Source organism: Phaenicophaeus curvirostris, chromosome 4 (genome assembly GCF_032191515.1).
Source record: "Phaenicophaeus curvirostris isolate KB17595 chromosome 4, BPBGC_Pcur_1.0, whole genome shotgun sequence".
NCBI classification, from domain to species: Eukaryota; Metazoa; Chordata; class Aves; order Cuculiformes; family Cuculidae; genus Phaenicophaeus; species Phaenicophaeus curvirostris.
In genome coordinates this window covers 62133092-62153252 of record NC_091395.1, presented here as the reverse complement: position 1 = coordinate 62153252, position 20161 = coordinate 62133092, and the positions used below count along the sequence as shown (strand labels likewise).

Below are 20161 nucleotides of genomic sequence, written 5' to 3'. Positions count from 1 at the left end.
TCTTGTCCTATTGCTAAAATATTTTCCCCCATCTTTCTTATAAGCTCCCTTTAAATACTGGAAGGCTGCAATAAGGTTGTCTTGGAGTCTTCTCTAAGCTGAACAAGCCCAACTCTCTCAGCCTCTCTTCATGAAGGAGGTGTTCCAGGCCTTTGATCATTTTAGTGACCCTCCTCTGGACCCACTCACAGGCCCATGGCTCCTGTGCTGAGGGCATCAGAGCTGGATGCAGTATTCCAGATGTGGTCTCACCAGAGCAGAGTAGAGGGGCAGAATCACCTCCCTGACTTGATCTGCTGGCCGCATTTCTTTTGATGCAGCGTAGGCTACAGTTCGCCTTCTGGGCTGCAAATGCACACTGCCAACTCATGACTAGTTTCTCATCCACCAGGACCCCAAGGTCCTTCTCTGCAGGGCTGCTCTAAATCTCTTCATCCCCCAGCCTGTATTGATACTGAGGGTTGCCACGACCCAGGTGCAGGACCTTGCACTTTGCTTTGTTGAACCTCTTGAGGTTTTCACAAACCCATTTCTCCACCTTGTCAAGGTCCCTCTGGATGGCATCTTGCCCCTCAGGAGTGTCAACCTCACCACTCAGCCTGGTGTCATCCACGAACTTGCTGACGGGGCACTCCATTCCATTGTCTATGTCATTGATGAAGATATTAAAGAACACCAGTCCCAGAACAGACCTCCCAGGGATGCTGCTCATCACTGACCTCTGTCTGGACATTGAGCTGTTGACCACTACCCATGGGTGTGACCATCCAAACAATTTTTTATTCACCGAATAGTCCATCTATCAAGTCCATATCTCTACAATTTAGAGAGAAGGATGTTGTGGGGGACCATTTCAAAGGCCTTAGAGAAGTCCATCTAGAAGACGCCCATGGGTCTCCCCTTGTCTACTGATGTAGTCACTCTTACATAGAAGACCATTCAGTTGGTGAAGTAGCACTTGTCCTTGGTGAAGCCATGCTGGCTGCCTCAAATCACTCCCTGTCCTCCATGTGCCTTACCACAGCTTCCAGGAGGATCTGTCCCATAGGCTTCCCAGGCACAGAGGTCAGGCTGACACCTCAGGGTCCTCCTTTTCTGCCCTTTATAAAAATGAGTGTAATGTTACGCTTTTTCCAGGTCACCAGGGACTTTGCCTGTCTGTCATGACTTTTCAAATGTCACAGAGAGTGGCTTGTCAACTACATCAGCCGATTCCCTCAGGACTCTTGGATGCATCTCGTCCAGTCCCATGGACTTATGTACATCCAGGTTCCTCAGGTGGTTGCGAACCTGATCTTCTCTTACAGTGGGAGGGACTTTGCTCTCACAGTCCATGTCTTGCAGCCCATCCACTCAAGAAGTGCGGGAAAACAGGTTGATAGTGAAGACTAAGGCAAAAAAGTTGTTCAGTACTTCAACCTTCTCATCGGTTGTTGCAAGCTTGGCAGTCTCACTCATCAGGGCAGGTACACTCCCTTTGACAGTTCTTTTCTGATTTACATACCTGTAGAAGTCTACAAGAAGCCTTCTTGATGAATCAATGTCATATCTGAACAGAAGAAAAGAAGTTTTCATACATCAGGTTAATGAAAAATAGTGGATTTTAAAAGTTTTAAACTATTTAATTATCTATGCCATTGTTCCACTCTAAAAGTGGCTCATAAGATTTAATGAATGTAAGTATCTTCAGTGCCCAGAACAAGCAGAGATTGCAGTTTTACTCCATAAACTGCTTAGGGTAACCAGATGCTTTTTTTCCAAAATAATATTAATTTAGTTAATAAAACTGAAGAGCCGGAAGTTGAAACCACACACAAACAAACAAAGGAAAAATAAACAAAGTTCAATAATCTTTCTTGTGTATAATAAAAGATCACGAAGTTCAGCTGTAAATATCATGCACTTATATTTACTGGATGATGAAAACAAGGAACAAACAATCACTCGGGTCTGCCACGTGTTTACTGAAAGGATTGTGGGAAAAATTTCCTTTATGGGCTGATTCTTATGAGCTGTCTTCTACCGAGCTTCCAGCACTTTTGCAGAACTTGTGATGGGGACTACTGAGGGCACACAGGTAGTATCACAAAGACAGAAAACTGTTATCTCTCTTATGAAGAGTTGACACTGTTAGAAAAAGATAAAGAATAGACTGTTTCAGTTGGAACGGGCCTACAATGATCATCTAGTTCAGCTGCCTGACCGGTGCTGACAGCCTGACAGGCTACTCCAAAACTGAAGCTTCAGTTCTGTGTAAAACTGATAGGTTGCATCATTTCTTGGAAAACAGGATCTGAAAAACAGATTGCTGCCCAGTGAAGGCAGTGGTAGGAGAACAGCATTTCTCAGGTCTTCCAGATCTGCTTTGTGCAAACTGAGATGCAAATGCCCTTTCTCACAGTCAAACAGTTAAAGATAGATGCCTGGTAAACAATTATTAGCAATTTATTAGAAATTTATAGTTAACGTTATTCTGACATTGCATAACTTCTTTTGCTTAGATTTTGCTATTTGAGTCTTATTTTATGTTGGCTTTTAACTGAGGAAATAGAATTGCCTTATTTGAAGAGGACAATAAAGGCAGAACATTTACTTGTTACACGATTTCCCACAGCGTCTGACACCCACAAGTTACACAGAAGTCTTAGAAAAAATCCATGTGACAGCTAATTTGTGCCTGTCTGCAAGGGACAGAAATAACACAGCTCATTGTGTGTTAATGACTTTATCTATATTTTTATGAGTACTGACTGCACAGTTCCTCATTGCGTTTGGCAAAGTCAGATCCAACACCTATCATTTAAAATCAAATTAACTTAGAGAAAACAGACTGGGGCCATTTGAATTCAGCTTTTGCTGACACATTAGCTGAAGCACGCAACTGCAATTTGAACAAAGGCTTCAGGAGTTTTACAACAAATCTCCGGAGAGCTCTTTTGCAAGTTACGGCTGACTACTTTGCAAAGTTTGACTTTGAGGTCACAGCAAAGCAAGAAATAGAAGGCACACAGCAGGGAGGCTGTTATCTTCCCACGTTGAGCCCACAAAGGCACTATTTGGCTTTAAAAACAATGGAATTGGCCCCAGTCCGGGGGGAACGGAACAGTGGAAAGCATCCTCCTGTTCTGGACAAGCTGCTTGACTCCCTGTGCTCTCCCCAGCTCTGCCCCTGTGGTGTCACCGGGGCGGGGGGAGGCGCACAGTGACAAGCTAGAAAGCTGTTTTCCCTTTGCGCTGGGAGAGCAGTTGGTGCTGTCCTTCCCCGAGCCCTCGCAGGATGCCTTACCAGCAGGGATCTGCCCGGACGCGGCAGCGGACTGTCCTTCTGGTGGGCATCGTGGTCCTGCTGGCTGCCCTCATCCTCGCCGTCGTGTTGGCCTCTCTCCTGACCCATGGGAAGGAGGAGGTCACTCTGAAAATGCTGAATTGGAAGGACAGAGGGACCACTAAGAATCTGCAAGAAGTCATCCTGGGAAGATGCTACAGTTATGTCATGGCGCGGTACCCAGAGCTGGGGTGAGTAGTGGTCTGGGTTGTTCATCAGGTGTGTAAAGTGAACAGAAAAGAGCTGGACCTCACCTGACCCCAGATGCATCCACTGCACTGGGTTTGTGGCAGAGAGAAATTAGGGGAGGAAGACCACTATTCTGTAGCAAAATGTACAGACTGCAACTGTGTTTTTAAAGGAAATTGCCTGCAAAACCAGTGTAAATAATACAAAACCTATGTCAAAACTCAATCATAATTATATTTTTAACTGTCTTTAAGCCAGCTGAAATACAAGCTAACAAGTTTGAGTACGTGGAGGTGAAAGCGATTCGCTGTAAAGCTGATCTGCCAAAAGTTCTGTAATGTGTGATGCTTGCATTCACATAAAAAAAAACTACACGGAAGGGAGAAGAAGAGGAAGGTTCAGCACATATTTATAGGCCAGAAAAGATATTAGAAAAGCATTGAGAAATATATTTGGATTATCCAAAACAGATGAGTTCAGCATGTGGGTCAGAATTTGCGATGAGCACAGATGTGCAGATGTGCAGTCCCACAGAAAACCTTCACCCAGTGGTGGTCTCAGAGCAGCCCGTCACAGCAGGTACTGGAACACTGGGCAGCCCACAAGAGGATTCCCTGGGTGCGGGTCTGCAATAGCATTTTAGAGCTTGATAACTGATTTTCTCTCATCCCAGGCCCCACAGGGAAAAGCAGGGTATAATATAAGAAGTGCCCCAGGTCCTCTGGATGTACTGGGGACACCCAGCTCCACAGGGCAGGATCCAGGGCACCCAGAGTCTCCCAGGTGGCACCTACTATCATTTCTGTTGCACCAGCTACCTGATTTTGTGTCTTCAAAAAGCCTCCAGCAGACATTTCCATCACTGTGGGCTGAGCAATCTGGGGTGGCCCCACACCTTGGCCAGGTGACAGAACCACTCCAGTTTTTGCTTTCAAACAGACAACTGCCACCTCTTGTTTTCATGGCATTGAGCTGATGAGAACAAAGCTGTTCATAGTTTGCTTGCATTTGAACTTCTCTTGCCCCTGGATGTCCAGTGCTCTAAGAAAAAGCTGACTTGCAGCATTTGAAGGGAAATAAGCATGTGGAAAATCATAGTCCGAATGTGTGGAGATTTTAAGTGCATGCTTTACATTAAACACATAAGTGGGTGTAGTGGAGGGAAGGGAGTTTCTCTTAAAAATAAAACTGAAAAGCTCCTGATGCTTTTGTGAAATCACATATGTTTCTGAAAGCACACATTAATTTATGAAAGAAGTACACACTCAAATCTGAACTTTTTTGAAGCCTAATAAACTATATTACTTTTGCTTGTTTTGTTCAAATTGCGGTGTTGAAAATGTGAAAAACACTTTTGCGTGAATGTTTCCAACCGATGTCACAGCACAGTCTGAATCTGAACCAGGAATAATTTATTTTAGCATTTCTTTCAAGGGTGCTTTTTGAAAAGTCACAAACCCAAGATCATGAGCTCTGTAAAAAGGTTGTTTTTAACCTTTTCTGCTATTCTTAAACTAACAGTGTTTAATAGATTCACGGCTGTGAGCTCACTTTATTTCAGATGTAATTACTTCCGTATTGTAGGACCCTTTCTGGTTTTATTTTATTAATGAAACAAATAGATCGAAGATAGAGAACAGTGCAAAAGGAAAAGTACTGGTTTACATACACCTGAAATATTCAGGAGGTCCAGGAACAGAGTAGTAAAACATGGGTGCTGACTTTCTTGGGGAGCTAAACAGAGGTTCCTCATTTCTGATCCTGCTGAGCTCAGTCTGTCATGTAACCAACCGCTTGTGTCACTGGCACTTTCTGATAATAAAGGGTCTGCCTTTAGGACACATCAGGGAGCCCCGTATCTTTCATCCTGCGCTCTTTCATCATTAATGTAGGGCTTAGATCTTGCATCACGTGAGATCTTTGGTGCACTTAATCAAAGAGAAAGAGTAGGAACAGGGAACTGCAGGAGCTCAGGGAGGCTTATGAGCTGAATAAGCTGTGTCCTCTACTCAGTTAGGACTTATGTTGCCACTACCCCCACCATGGGAACCTTGCTGCCTTGTTTAGGAAACTTCTAAATTCCTCATAAATTTGACTATATTTTGTTCTTACCCTTTTAATCTTACAGCAGGATGTGCATTTGTTTAGAAAGCTCTGCTTTCAGTAAACTTGTGGACATTTCCTCATGTTTTTCCTTTTATGTGTCAGAGCCACTATGTTCCACCTTTGACATTATTTTCTGGGTTTTGTTTCTTGTTTTGTTTTGGTTTTACTTTTGGGTTTTGGTTTTTTTTATAGCAATGGATTCTGCTGCAGCAGTTACTGTGACTATTTGCTACATTTTGGAGTGCTGTTTCAAATTGGAATAGCTTGCAGGTTTTGGGGAAAAGGGGGATTGTCAACATGTGAATATGGACTTTGTAATGTTGCTAGGTATTACAGATGCATTTAACTAGGGCCACAAATCTACAGCCCCCATTTAGGTCTGTTTTTGCGACAGCATGCTGTCAGTCAGAAGACCACTGACTTGCTAATGTACACCTTCACCACCTGCACTGATTTAATCCTAAAAGAGACCTCATTGCACTGTGGGCTGAACCCATGCCCAACGAGGCCACTGGGAAGACTACTTCTATCTGCACCTGAGTTTTGTAAGCACCTCACGCAATGAGATTTTATCCTGTTGATTTGCTTATTCTTCAAAATGATCAAAATGTTCAGGCACTGTGTTGAACTTGCTCACTAAGGAACAATTCTTATGTACTGTGTACAGCACCTGCTGATAATAATTTTATTTAACTGCCTGCATGGAATAGAATCCTTGGTTTTATTTCTGCTGCTGGCTGGCTGGCTGACTCTTGCCATTTGTACATATACAGTTTCCTCAGTTAGTCTTCCTATGTAGAGTTGTCATCATGCCAAAGTTGAGGAGAAAGAGGCCAGGAATACCAAATGCTTCAAATAATGCATTTGCAGTATAATCCTTATTTTTAGGAAAATATGTGGATGGTATTGTAGCATGCTTTAGAGGTTTCATACCCTGCATAAACAGTTGCACACCTGGATACTCACATTAAAGAGTAGTATTGTTTTTTCTCTTCCCTGGAAAATACTGGCTGCTGCCAAGAGACAAAGCTAAAGAAACAGTTTGTCACAGCTCACTAGTCTTATTTTTTTTTTTCAACATTAACAAAACCTGCAAGTTCTGCTTGCAGTAGTCTTGCAAAAATCCCACAATCATCAACCACAGCCATTGGTATGTATTGTAGTTTCATTTGAATAAAGGCCAAAGTGTGGTCTGAGAGAAGGATTTGAGCTCAAATTACTTTATCTCCTCTTTCCAAATAATCAGGACTCCCTCTTGTGGCTAACGGAACTCTCTCAGTTCTGGTACTCCAGGTCTCGGACAATACCAATTTAAGTTTACAAGAATTTGTCCCTGGTATAATCAGAGGAGAAGCACGATGGGGTGCTGAGAGCTGTGTGCTCAGTAGCACCAGGCTTGTGCCGGGCTGGGTCAGGGCCGGATCCTTCAGAAGCTCAGTGCTGATGAAGATAGTTCTGTTGGATATCATTACGGTTCTGTTCAATATCTTTATCAATGACTGGGATGAAGGGATTGAATGTACCCCTTAGTAAATTTGCAGATTACACGGAGCTGGGAGAAAGTGTTGATCTGCTAGAGGGTAGGGAGGCTCCACAGAGGGATCTTTACAGGCTGGACCGCTGGGCTGAGGCCAACAGGATGAGGTTCAAAAAGGCCAAGTGCAGAGTCCTGACACAACAAACCCGTGCAGCGCTACAGGCTTGGGGAAGAGTGGCTGGAAAGCTGCCTGGCAGAGAAGGACCTGGGGGTGTTGGCTGACAGGCAGCTGAGCATAAGCCATCAGTGTGCCCGGGTGGCCAAGAAGGTCAACAGCATCTTGGCTTGTATCAGAAATGTTGTGGCCAGCAGGACCACTGTAGTAACATGGTGGGATTCAGTAAGAGTTTTTCTTATGTAAGGCATTTTTTCCTCATGAAAACACAAATCTCAGATAAATTCAAGTATAATGTCACGGTTATAGAAAACAAAGCTAAGATTTTAGTGACACTGAATCAAATCATGGCTGTTGTTTAGTGCTATGTTTGGTGTGAAAGTGTTAGCAGTAAGTGAACAAATACAAGGAAATTAAATTAATGCTGAGTACAGGGACACTTTGTTCTGTTTTGGGCTCCCTCACTACAAGAAAGACATTAAGGTCCTGGAGTGTGTCCAAAGAAGGGCAGTGAAGCTGGTGAAGGGGCTTGAGCACAAGTCCTATGAGGAGCGGCTGAGGGAACTGGGGTTGTTTAACCTGGAGAAGAGGAGGCTGAGTGGAGACCTTATCACTGTCTAGAACTGCCTGAAAAGAGATTGTAGCGAGGTGGGTGTTGGTCTCTTCTGCCAAGTTACAGGACAAGAGGGAATGGCCTGAAGTTGCACCAGGGGAGGTTCAGAGTGGACATTAGGAAAAACTTCTTCACCAAAAGGGTTATCAAGCACTGGAACAGGCTGCCAAGGGACGTGGTTGAGTCCCCATCCCTGGAGGTGCTTAAAAGGTGGGTAGATGAAGGGTTTAGGGATATGATTTAGTAGTGGACAGGTACAGTTGGGCTTGATGATCTCAAAGGTCTTTTCCAAAGTAGTGATTCTATGATTCTAAGACTGTGGCAGCACAATAATGTACCCATCACTCGAAGGACAATGGTTATGATGGTTTTGCACCTTGATGCCTTCTGGGGGAGAACAGGTAGTAAGAGATATAGCATGAAACCTGATTTAATTTCCCTCTTCATCATATTTGATTTGGCAGGCTGAAGTCAGATACAATCATCACTTTGTGACCTGAGGAAGGAGGGAAGACACACAATATCTATTATAAAATAAGGTCATAATCACTGATCCCCAAAACACAAACAATGCTTTGCACACAAACAACATTTTCAGCTCAAGAAATTTTTATTCCTGGGTAATGACTACTCTTTCCTCAGATCTGCAGTCTGTTTTTAGTCTCTGATTCACCCAAGCTAAGGCAAGTTTGCAAGAACCTATTTAAAAATGGCTAAAGTCAAATTAGCTTACTTTTTGTCTAACCTCTGCCAATCTCAGTCTTTTTTTTGTCTAACCTCAGGCCATTAAGGACTCAGATAGGGAGCCATTTCAGTAATGTATGTGACTTTCCAGGCCCAGCAATCCTTCTGTCTCTGACTAAGCAGTGCAAAAGTGGTGTTTCTGAGTACAAGGCAGTTTTCTTTAAAATCAAAGTTAGTGGAGATGAAACACACATAGGGGCAGCACACTTTTCAGCAGAAAGGGATGCAGCAAGGACATCTTGCCCTATAAAGTGGGGGACATGATGTTTGGAGACAGATGTGGCCAGGCTGGACAGCAAGAAGTATGATCCCTCAGCTCAAGGAGCATGGTACAACTGCCCAATCATTTTTCGAGAAGATGAATTGCAGCTGCTGCTCTGATAATCCTGCCCTCCAGCTGACCTGTACTCATTATAACATCATTGTAATATCACTATAATACTAAAACACATCTCTACATCAAATGCTACCCGTATCCTCCCTGCGCCTGAGACAAACCACTCCCATAACCACTCCCACTGGGCATGCACAGTTAAATTTTGGCAAGCGAAGCAAGAACTTTTTCTCCACCAGTCAGCAAGGTTTGACATAGTGAATTTTGTCACTCAAGCTCCACCTAAAACTCCACCCCAAAGGCATAAGTTATTATAAAAATGTAAACAAAGAGGAAGTTTTGAGGGGAAAATAATCATTGAAACTTTTGGGATCAGCTGACAGGTTTGCCCCCATCTCCCCTCCCTACTAGGTTTTGTTATGCATGCTGAATATGTATCTTAACATCAAGCTATCTATTAGTATCTATCTATACTTTGAATTTAACTACATATTTCTAACCCGCATGTCCTTTCTATGTGTGGGTCCTTGACTTGTACTTTTGCAAACAATACCTTATCCCCAGCCACCACCAAACCCTTATTTCAGGAATTGTTATAAGCAATTATTCTTAATAAAATTGACTTGTTTATACATATACAAGTCTCAGAAACCCTGCTAACTCTTAACAGGAATGTAAAGGATGTTTCTGATTTAAACTCAGCAAGCTAGACAAGATTTTTTGTCTTTGTGAGATTGCTGATTAAAGCCCAGTAAGCAGTGGAGAGCAAGCTGGGTAATATTAATTGTTCATGCATGATTGCTCAGTGTTTCCCATACTCTGGCAAGCTGAGGGGTTTATTTCTGTTCTTGTAAGATTGTCAGAGAAAGGGTTAAACAGATTGGTAAACTGTCCCTCTGAAGTCCCTTGTATTTTCAAATTTAAATTGTGATAATTAAAGAGAATTAGTTTTCTCTTTAGCAAGAGACAACTTCATATGGTGGTGGGTAGCTATCATTTATTTGTTCTTGAGATAATTAATCAATAAAATATTTATTCCTGATCTTCTGGAGTATAAACATCAATGCTAGACTGTGAAAGGCCATCCAATTCTATGCAAAGCTCATACTTGGTTCTGTGCAGAAAATTTCTCTTCCCAGGTTGTAACTCAAAGTCTAAGTGTGTCTTCAAATTTAGGGGAGAGATGCCAATAGATGAATTGTCTTTGGCCAACATCAATGTACTTCTGAAGTATAGAAATGCCATTGAGATCTGAATTTCTCTCGTGCTTTGGCAGTCATATGTCAACTCATCTGTCTGTTTTCTATATTGAGTTATAATCATATAAAAGCTGTTATTAAATGATTATATATTTCTCATATACTCAACATTCTCACATTTATTTAACAGTGGTTAGATATGTAATGGTTCTTACTGCAAGTTTCTATAGGATTTCAAATAGTTTTTTACATTTGGGTTAGCCTATGCATACTGCATCATGATTATCCCACCATCATATATTACAATCCCCTTGCGAGTGAAACTCTTCTTCGGTTTTAATCCTAGATACCACAGAGAATATTATTCTGGCTGTACTGGCCTTCTACACATTAATCAGAAGTATATATTGATGAAATACTGTTCAATTTAGTTTTCTACTGCGTCTTTATGCAGCTGTTTAGTCACCCATGGTCAGTTAGCTGCCTGTTCTTTGCCCTCTTTCTTGTTTATGGATTTTATAGAATTGGCTACACAAAGCAATGGCTGATGGTTGTCTAAATAATAGCATCACCCTAAGATTGAAATTATTAATTATATTTGGATAATCCAATCTAAGAGCTTGTTGTTAATGAAAAGGAGAATCCTGTTCTCTCACACCTCTCCTTGCTTCAGCTCTCCGATAACATCTGTAGGGATGTCAGTGAAAACAGCCGTGCTCAGAGGTGATATCATTCAGCTGTCATTGCGAAGGTATCATTAAAACTCAAGATCTGTTTAACACCTCAAGGCACCGTGGGGAAAAGTAATTTTGTTTATCCATTGAGACAGGAGAACCAGATCCATTTTTACCTCTAGGGTCAAATAAAAATCTCTCTCAAGAGTCCAAGGGTAAAAACAGATGCTAAAGACACAGTCTGTCTTCCCAGGAGACAGCAGCAAAATAAGGTATTAGCAAGGAGCTCACTCACAGTCATACTGAATCTCTGATCTCTTCCCTTGTCCTTGTCCTGCTGACATACACCACCCTTGTAGCAGGGACTTCTCCTGACCTGCTGCAGTTATACCACATGCTGGCAGTTATAGTTCTATAAAAAAATCCAATGTATTGCGAATGTTATGGGGAAAAAAATCTGCAGCTGTCTCCCTGTTCTAACATACTTTTCTTTAAATCATTCTTATCCAAATGTTTTCCCAAGTTTAATATTACAAATAAAACAATACTAGAAGTACACTTGCTAATCAAGGGGTAAGATGCCAGCTTAAATTTGTCCCCTCTGTATCTGTTGGTGACATGGCCCTAGCTTGGAAGCTTAAACTGTAAAGCAACTATGATCTTCTGTCAATATGCAGTCCAGGTGAGACTTCTGCCCTCCTGGAGGCTGTATCTCACTTACAGAGCATTGCTGAAAACACAATCTGCTTAAGCAGCTTGTTTTTTTCACCCACGAAATCTGAAATCCAGCCAGCAAAAAATAATCTACTTAGGTAGATGAACTCTTCACGGGTTTGTATCTGCTACCTACTGGCTCATGGCTTCCCAGAAGGGTGGTAAGGCTTAGTGTTGTCCTGGAGCACTGATTTCCAACTCACATAAAGTACTCTAGGAGCTATAAATCAAAGCCACAAGTACATATACTGTTAAAACCTTCTCGTTCTTGACAAATGTGAAGGGCCAGTGCGATGAGGAGCCATCATTTATTCCAGGCCATTCCTTGTGCATAAACATACACAGCCCTGAGGTGCCCCCAGCAAGAATCTCACCTTGTACTTCTTTTCCCGGACCTCCAGACTCCCCACCTCTGCTGTGGGGCATTTAATTGCTCTGCCTACAGGCAACCTTTTCAGAAATCATCTTTCTCTGAGTCAGAGTTTTGGATCTCTGTCTCTGTGTCCAGTCAATTCCTCCAACGCTTTCTTTACTGGCTTTTGAACAATTTCATTAACAGAAAGAAATATTTAGAACTCAAGCTGCCAAAAAAACCAAGTATGTCATTCTCATATTGAAAAACGGTAAGTTACCATAAATATTACAATGGCAGACACTTTGCAATAATTAAACTAATTGGGTAGTGAAGGCTAGTGCTCATTGAAGACAATGAGATTGACAGTTCTTCCATGATTTTTTCCCCCTTCATTCTTTTCGCTTGGTAATTTTTCCCCTCTGCATTATCCTAATGCTAAAAACATCAGCCAGTAGCCTCCTCAAATCCTCAGCAACAACAGCATATTGGCAGACCTCTCTTAATTCAAGTTTGTCTGACTTTTAGTGCAAAGATAACTGATGGGAGGATTTAGGTGCTAGAATAATAGGAATGAAGTTGAACTGAGGTATGCATGTACCCATTTTCTGACTCAGTGGTCCGGAGATGGGTCAGAGCATCACCTGGCGTGAGGAATCGCACAGCCTTGGAGTTGACCTCAGCACCTGCTCCCGAGAGGTCCCTTCTCCCGCATGATGGCAGTGTTCACCACGTCTTTAGCTCCTCTCTCAAGCTGACTGCACGGAAGTCCAACCACAGCTGCCTGGGCTGGGTTTGGCATCGGCTCCAAAGTAAGCTACTCCAGAGAAGCCGTGAGATGCAGCAAGGTTGGAATAAAGGAATGGAGAGCAGAAGAAAAAACCAGAAATATTTAGGGCAAAAAAATAAAGATTCTGGGTTGCAGAGTGCTTTCTCTCAAACATAGGCATAAAGGTTGCTATACCTTACATGATTTTTGTCAGCATAAAGATTACCTACTCATAAGCTTATATAAAAAAAATTGATTATGGATCTATAAATTGGACCACTGTCCACAGAGATCAAAGTTTGCCTAAAAGAGACAGATAAACTGACATGTAGGCAAAGGTGGGTCTGTTAGATGCAGAAACTCTGCTATATCATTTAGATCCTTTGGTATGCATTCTCATTCTGAAACATCTCCTTCTGAAACATCCTTTGATATGCATTCTCCTGAAATGTCTCTTATGGGTGAAGACTGTGCCTTTGTCTCCCAGCAGAGTATGAAATGATCTTGTGCCTTCAAGGAGCTGCGTTACAACCACAAATGTCTCACTGACTTTTTAAGGAGCGAGATCTGTAATTGCTTAGGTGTCTTATCTGCATTAACATTTTGGCTAACGGAGACAGCAAATAAGAAGGAATCTTTTTTTAACAAATTGCAACTGCTGGTGAGGTTTGATCCCTGCAAAGACCAGTTACAGAAAGTGCTCTGGGGGCTGTTTCCAGCTCTAACTTCAGAGCCTCACCACAGAGACCACAATTAAAATCTCAGTGTGGCCTGAAGAGATTGTCCTCTTTTAGAAAGAAAACTCAGGACCTTGGAATAGCGGCTGTTGATTGCAGGGGAGGCCATGTCTCACCAGGGAAGTGTTTCTGCCTGGTAGAGTGATTTAAACAACATGGACAGTGTTGCCCTGAGTTCTCCAGACTGGGAATCCTTTTTGCTCATAATTTCAAAATGAGTCCCATACTTAAAAAATCTCTCAAATTTCTGAGTAAAAACCTAGAGCCAGCATGGCCCAAGGAAAAACTGCCTTTCTTAAGACGTTTTTAGCATCCAGTGTCAGTCCAGTGCTGAAATGAAAACAAGACATTTTTCGTGGTGTAACTGAAATCATCAGGGATGAAACTCATCCTTAATATTATACCAATTAAATTGACTTCAAGTGGAGGTTGAAATTGCTCTGTCATGTCATATGAAAGAAAAAAAAATTATGAAGTAAAGAAAATAAAGTAAAGAAAAAAATCTATATAAAGTGTGATTTTTCCCAGGTTCCTCAATGCCAACCCATTCCTTTAAGTGAAAGGATACACTTTCAGGGTTAGCCAGACCAATGTACTGATACGCAAGAGCTAGTGTTGCAGAAGCTGTCCATTTTTCTAATATGCACACTAAAGTTTGGCTGCTAGGATGGCTGCTAATGGAAATATTCTTGGCCCTACTTTCAGTTTGATAGATTAATATGATATTCATAAAAAAAGACAAATGCATGGAAATACTCAAATTCATTGGAAAATACAGCTTCTATCCAAATGTAAGGACAAATGCAGAATATGATTAGCAGTGTTTTTAAGATTCATATTTAATAAGTAAATGTAGCTTTAATGGTTATTTGTATCCTAGCCCTTACTCAATGCTGTACTGCAGGATGCAGTCTCTGTCTCTGAAAGGTCTCCAAAGGCAAGTTCTACAGTCCTCACTTTCCAGAGAAGGGGTGGCAGGTTCAGTTTCTGTGTTTACAGCAGCTTTCATGGTGTTCCTTCTAAGTCTGTTAGCTACTATTTGAGATTTGCCATCATTTCCCAATCTCTGCTCATAAAAAATAAAGTTTGAAAAAATTAAACGTAAAATTAGAGTACATTTATTTTGCATGCCACTGAATTTGGTTTAAATATTTTAGTTACTGTGGTAGAATAAAAATTCTTAAATATTTCAGCCTGAATAAAAGTTAGCCTCAAAGGAAGAAATGCATTATGCAAATATAACTGCATAAAGATATGGTGTTTGCAGATATGATGGAGAATTAGTACACCGACCAAAACATATAAATGAAAATGAGAGAGGGCACACACAAGCCCTGCAGCAGTATGGTACATAAGTGTGTTCACTGTGGGTTCTTGTATCTGAATTAGATTAATTCAATTAACTGGTAGACTGATAATCTCTCTCCCACCCTTACTTTTTTTCTGTAAACCATGAAAAAAAACAAAATGAGGCCGTTCTGTGACTGAGACCTTCCCAATGAGAAACTGGGAGCAGCCTGAAGAGGACAGTTTGTTTCTCAAGCATTTTTTTGGCAAAGCAAATGTGCTTGTTTCAGCCTGTAACTTTTCTTGCTGGAATTTTTAGCATACCAAGTGCCAGGAAACTTCTCATACTGTTTTATGAGGCTCAGAGCTATAGCTGGTCTCTGCCCTTACTTCTGCTCAGTGTGAGTTACATGCTGTGTGCCATACAAATATTTTCTTGATGTTCTGGAAAAAGGGACAGGTGAAACTTTATTTATACTGTCTGCCTCAACAATGAGCCTGGAAGGAGTTTAATTTCTTCCTGAAGCTGGGATTAATGAGTTTTCTCACTGGTTGTTTTTTCATATATCAACCACAGTCACAATTCTGTGTGGCTGGTAACTTCTTGAGATGTGAAACAAAGCCAGTAGTTCATATCAGAGAAATAGCTTTGCAATGGCTAATCAGTTCTAAAAATATACACATTGATCAGCAAGGCCAGCAAAAAAGAAATTTTGTTAAACTTTTGTATGCATTTCTTTATGTTGAAGATCTATGTTTTCATTTCTAAGATAATGTTGAAGTTACCTACTTTCTAAAAACGCCCGTCTTTATGCCTTATCGTTCCTCTCTCTGCTACAGCTAGAAGTATCATATTGATTAACAGCTGTAGAAGAGCTTTCCCCATTTGAAGGCTAAGCCCTATCACTTCTGTGACACTAAACATATAGCTTTGCTCAGCTCTGCCAGCATTGTGGGTAAACACTGCTTTCTCAGATATAAGTGACATCTGTGCACATAGTCAAATGCTGAACTTGGTGTCTCGAAATGCCAGCTTTGAATTCATACCCAGCAAGTTGTCTCAGCAGGATCATGAACCACCTGGGTGGCTGTTGCTTCATGCTTCTCATGGCCGTGAGTCCAACAACAGAGAGGCTTTGTACTGTTTCCACCACATAACCTCTTTGCTTTAGAAATAAAACCCAGATTCTTCTTATGATTCATTGAAAAAGATTGTCTTCTGAGACCAAGCTTAAAAACTTTTCCATTTGAAAGGTAAATGACAAGTAACCAGCTGTCACCTGTGGCCATTAACACTACATGTAACAGCTTTCAGGAGCAGCTTAGAAAAAAAAAGAGTTTTGCCAAGAGGACAAATCAATTGATAGATTAGGAACTGTGTACCACATAAATGTCTTTGAGATGTATGAGTGCTTACAGTCAGGGCCTACAAATTCTTTTTATGATACTGTTGATTGTGCAAAGCAAGGGGGACAGCTGCCTGTGCTGCAATATCACCCCTTAATCAGCAGGACACCTCTCTTTTGGCAGGATCAGTGTGGTCATGTTGTAATCCTGTGTAGCAGGGAGAGGTATTTACAAATTCCTATCCCCTAAAATGAAGTAGTAAATTTGGGAGGATTGTGTCTATGGGTTACTTACACAGTTTGCAGCCAGAGACAAACTCCTTCAGGAAAAAATGTAATACACCCAAGCTAAATTCTGCTAAGTAAAGCATGTGAAAAACCTCTGACATGACAGTGCAACAGCAACACAATGGCTATGCTACCTAAAGCACCTGCAGTTTGGCTTCTTATTTCTACAGTGGCTGTACTGAAAGTGCGTTTAGGCTCCTGGATAAAAGACAATAGCCCAATTAAAAGTCATTATTGGTGTTAGTCTTTACTTATCTGGAGGTAAATTTGATTCACTTAAACAAGACTTGTGGTCCCTAGCATTGGTGGGGCTGCTCCTGTAAGAGTCTGGTGTGGTAGGAAACAAAATTCAGCATGTGGCCAGATCTGCCCTGACTGGCTGTACAGCCTGAAACTCTCCATGCTGACTTGTCTTATCCCTGCTCTCAGGCTCTGTCTGCGTTTCAGAGAGCAGTGTACTGTGGCAATATCCAAGCTAGTTTTAAGTCAGCAGGGACATGCTGTGGGCTATCTGCAGCCCAGCCAGGGCTCTGCAGTGTAATGCTGTTAGTTGCTTCAAGAATGAGAAATGAGGACATACCTGCCATAGACCCTTCACAGAGGAGACTGGAAGAAGCTAGGGCACAGAAACCTCTTGTTAGAACCACCTTGGCGGTAGGACCACAGAGTAACCAACACTGTACGTAATGCTAAGTTAGATTTGTTAATGCAAAAATAAAGGCAGGAGGGAGGGAAGGCCAAGGGAATCTTGCAGCAGGTTGCCTGGTCCTTCACACTACAGTACTGGGCTACATCCCAGCAGTGTGTCCGACAGAGACATTCCTTCTGCAGGTAGTGTGGTCACATGCCTTTCAGTTTGCCACTCTGATGCTCAAATGAGCACTCAGTAGAAATTGTGACCAAGTTCAGTAATGAGACTGAAATCACACAACTGTAGCAAAGTTTAACTAGTAAAAGTGCTTTGAAATCCTAATGATTCACTACTGTTTTCCCTAATCCCTTTACGATTTTTTTTAAGACTAATAAAATTCCACATCCTACATGTTACTTGAGTACTGACAGGTAATGAGACGGCAGCTGTATGTCTGTCACGTACTAATTGATCAGTGCTATTTTCATAGTGCTCTGAAGACATTCATTACTTCACACAAGACCAAGTCCATTCTTCAAACAGCTCTTAGTGGGAATACACTGGGAGATGATTGCAAACAGTGAATGAAGGCTGGATGAGTCAAAGACAGTCAGAGTAGTTTCATTCAGACATGGAGTCAGCAGCATAATGCAGTCCGTGTTTTAGATTTGCATAAAAATAGGGAAGGTAGGTATGGAAAATCACTGCATGGCTGTCACTGCTGTAATGAGAGGGGCAGACTTTCCTTAGTGGGCCTGAAACTGCAGAAGCGTAAAGAGCAAGAGAAGCATCCATGAGGGGCAGCCTTGAAAGCACATACTAGACAGGCAACTATGAATTATCTTAATGATAAGTTTTCATTCATTATTTCAAGTAAAAGAAAGCAAATATCCTGAGCCATCGCAAGCCTTCTTATGCACTCCAGCTTCAGGAAGGGAGCATGGCGCTACTTGAGTACAGCAATATGATTGCTTGCCAGCCGTGTGCAGCAGATTTTCTCTTGGTAGTGCGAAAGGTGCCCTGCTCCTGCCAGCTGAGATATCCTTTGTTTCCTAGGCTGACAAAGCAACATCTTCAGAAACAAGTGTAGGCTGAGATGATAGGGTTATGTTGTGGCATGCACCAGTTCTCCCCTTGTAAATTTAGCAGGATTCTTCTGACTCAGCCAGTGAGAACAAAAGGGGCACAACCTGGAGGATTGGGAAACTGAAATAAACCACTGCAGACCAAGTACCTGCTTTGAATCTTGATTCTACCTGTGCAAATCAGCTGTGGCTCCAGTGAAGTCAATAGCTGCAAATTAGTGCATGAATGGCAATGATACCAGGTCCAAAACTGTCAGACCTCTGCTTTTGATTTAGATAAAATTAATTTATTTCTGTAGGGTTAAATGCTGTGCAGGGAGACACATGGGTATATTTTTGACTCATTCTACCTAAGATGGCAGTATCCTGCAGTCATATTTTTAAAATGTACAGTCTGTATTCTGCCACATTTTTTTCTCATGATCTGGTATGGATAATCAAAATATTTAACCTTCTGGTAATGTGATATGAGCATTGCTATTTTTAAGGAACAAAAAAAAATATGAGGCATTCAGATATTACAGTAGCCAGTAACTTAAAATACAGGAGAGAGAAAGACATATGTTTTAGAACTACTCATTCCTCAGTTTATATTCAATTTGCTGAAAATACTCTCTAGCTTCACTGATAATGTATTTTGGTGCCTGAGCATATTCGGAACTCTTTTAAAATCTGATCCATAATGTTTAACCATAACAGAAGGAAATCTTTTCACAGTCATAAACACTCATAAATACTAATTAACTATGTTTTAATCTTTCAACAGAGATAAAGATTGCCTAAAAATATGGGAATCATTAAAACAAGCGTTCATTTACAAGAATCCCTGTAATATTACGCCAGAAGATTATCGGCCTTTAATGGAGTTAGCAACTCATCCTATACCCTGTAACAAGGTAACAGTACAATGCATGGTGGGCTGTGTAAGGAGGATTGTTGTGGGAACACTTATCTGTGCAGTGCTGTCAGTGATGGATCTTGTCTGTAATGACTGTGTCTGCACATCAATGAAGATATTTTGCTCTTGCTCTTACTGCTATAGCGTTATCACCTTTGGACCTCAGCAACCCTGTTCATTCTCTGCTACTGGAAGTCATCCCTGTAAGGCTTGCCTCAAACCTCAGTACGAAGGTCATTCAGGTGAAGTGGCAGAGATGTCCTTTTTCCCCGAGCATATGGCATTCTGTGAGGAGCGTGCTGTCATGGTGCTAGAGGGGCACTGCTTCTAAAGGGCTCCTCTTCCATGAGCAGTTCAAAAGCACACAACAAATTAGGTATATACGGTATGAGATCTAGTCAAAACCTTTCTTTCAAAATGCTTTACAGGCCGAACATGTCCATTTCCACAAAAAATAATGATGCAAAAAGATTTTGGAAATGGGAGCATGGGCTGCAGAAATAAGAAATGTTCACTGATGTGAACTTGCAGCATTTCAATAAACACTAAAACTCCATGATTTTTTTTTTTTCTCCAGGAAAATTTCCTGACCAGTTCTAGTATAAATATCACTTACTAGACATTGTATTTTATTTCACAGTCACTGTTTTGGAGCAAGACAAATGACCTCGCTCACCGTTATACAAAATCCAATCAAGATTTCCTTACGTTGGAAGACACCTTGTTGGGTTATATGGCTGATAGAGTTTCATGGTGTGGAGACCCCTCTGACCCAGGTAATAAGTCCTATTTTTTGCAAAGCAAATATGGACACTGGACTTCCAGATTATTCTTTTTTCGTGTATATCTGAACACAGTATTTTTCAGATACTCCATTCTTTTAATTTAGTTTAAAACATTAACTGTATTTCTGTCCTGTGTTATGGAAGGCTGCAGATGATAATTCCCAGGTTAATTTAAAAAACAATTTTGGCTGTTATTAAAACACCAAGTTGCTGCTTGGACTAATGGCCACATCTAGCCCTCTTTATTTAGATTAATTCTTTCCTTCCTGTGACTTCTGTGGGACAAACTGCAAAACAAGAAAGTCATTCAAAAAGGTCCTGGCCATAGGCCACTCAGTGGTGGGTGCAGCATGTAGCTACCTGGGGTTATTGCTGCCTGCATGACTCCGGGCTCGGTGCTTAAGGTTAGCAACCTCTAAACTGGGCTGGAATT

The 20161-nt window shown here is 41.5% G+C and overlaps 1 protein-coding gene across 2 annotated transcripts in view; it reads left to right on the top strand.

The window, feature by feature from the left end:
• Positions 1-3206: 3206 nt before the first annotated feature.
• LOC138720239 (ADP-ribosyl cyclase/cyclic ADP-ribose hydrolase 1-like) overlaps positions 3207-20161 on the top strand; it is a 32828-nt gene continuing 15873 nt past the window's right edge. For both annotated transcript variants that reach the window (XM_069856260.1, XM_069856259.1), the window contains exons 1-3: positions 3207-3516; positions 18812-18941; positions 19584-19719. In XM_069856260.1, the coding sequence (XP_069712361.1) occupies positions 3278-3516; positions 18812-18941; positions 19584-19719 (505 nt within the window). In that variant the 5' untranslated portion in view covers positions 3207-3277. The remainder of the gene's footprint in view (positions 3517-18811; positions 18942-19583; positions 19720-20161) is intronic.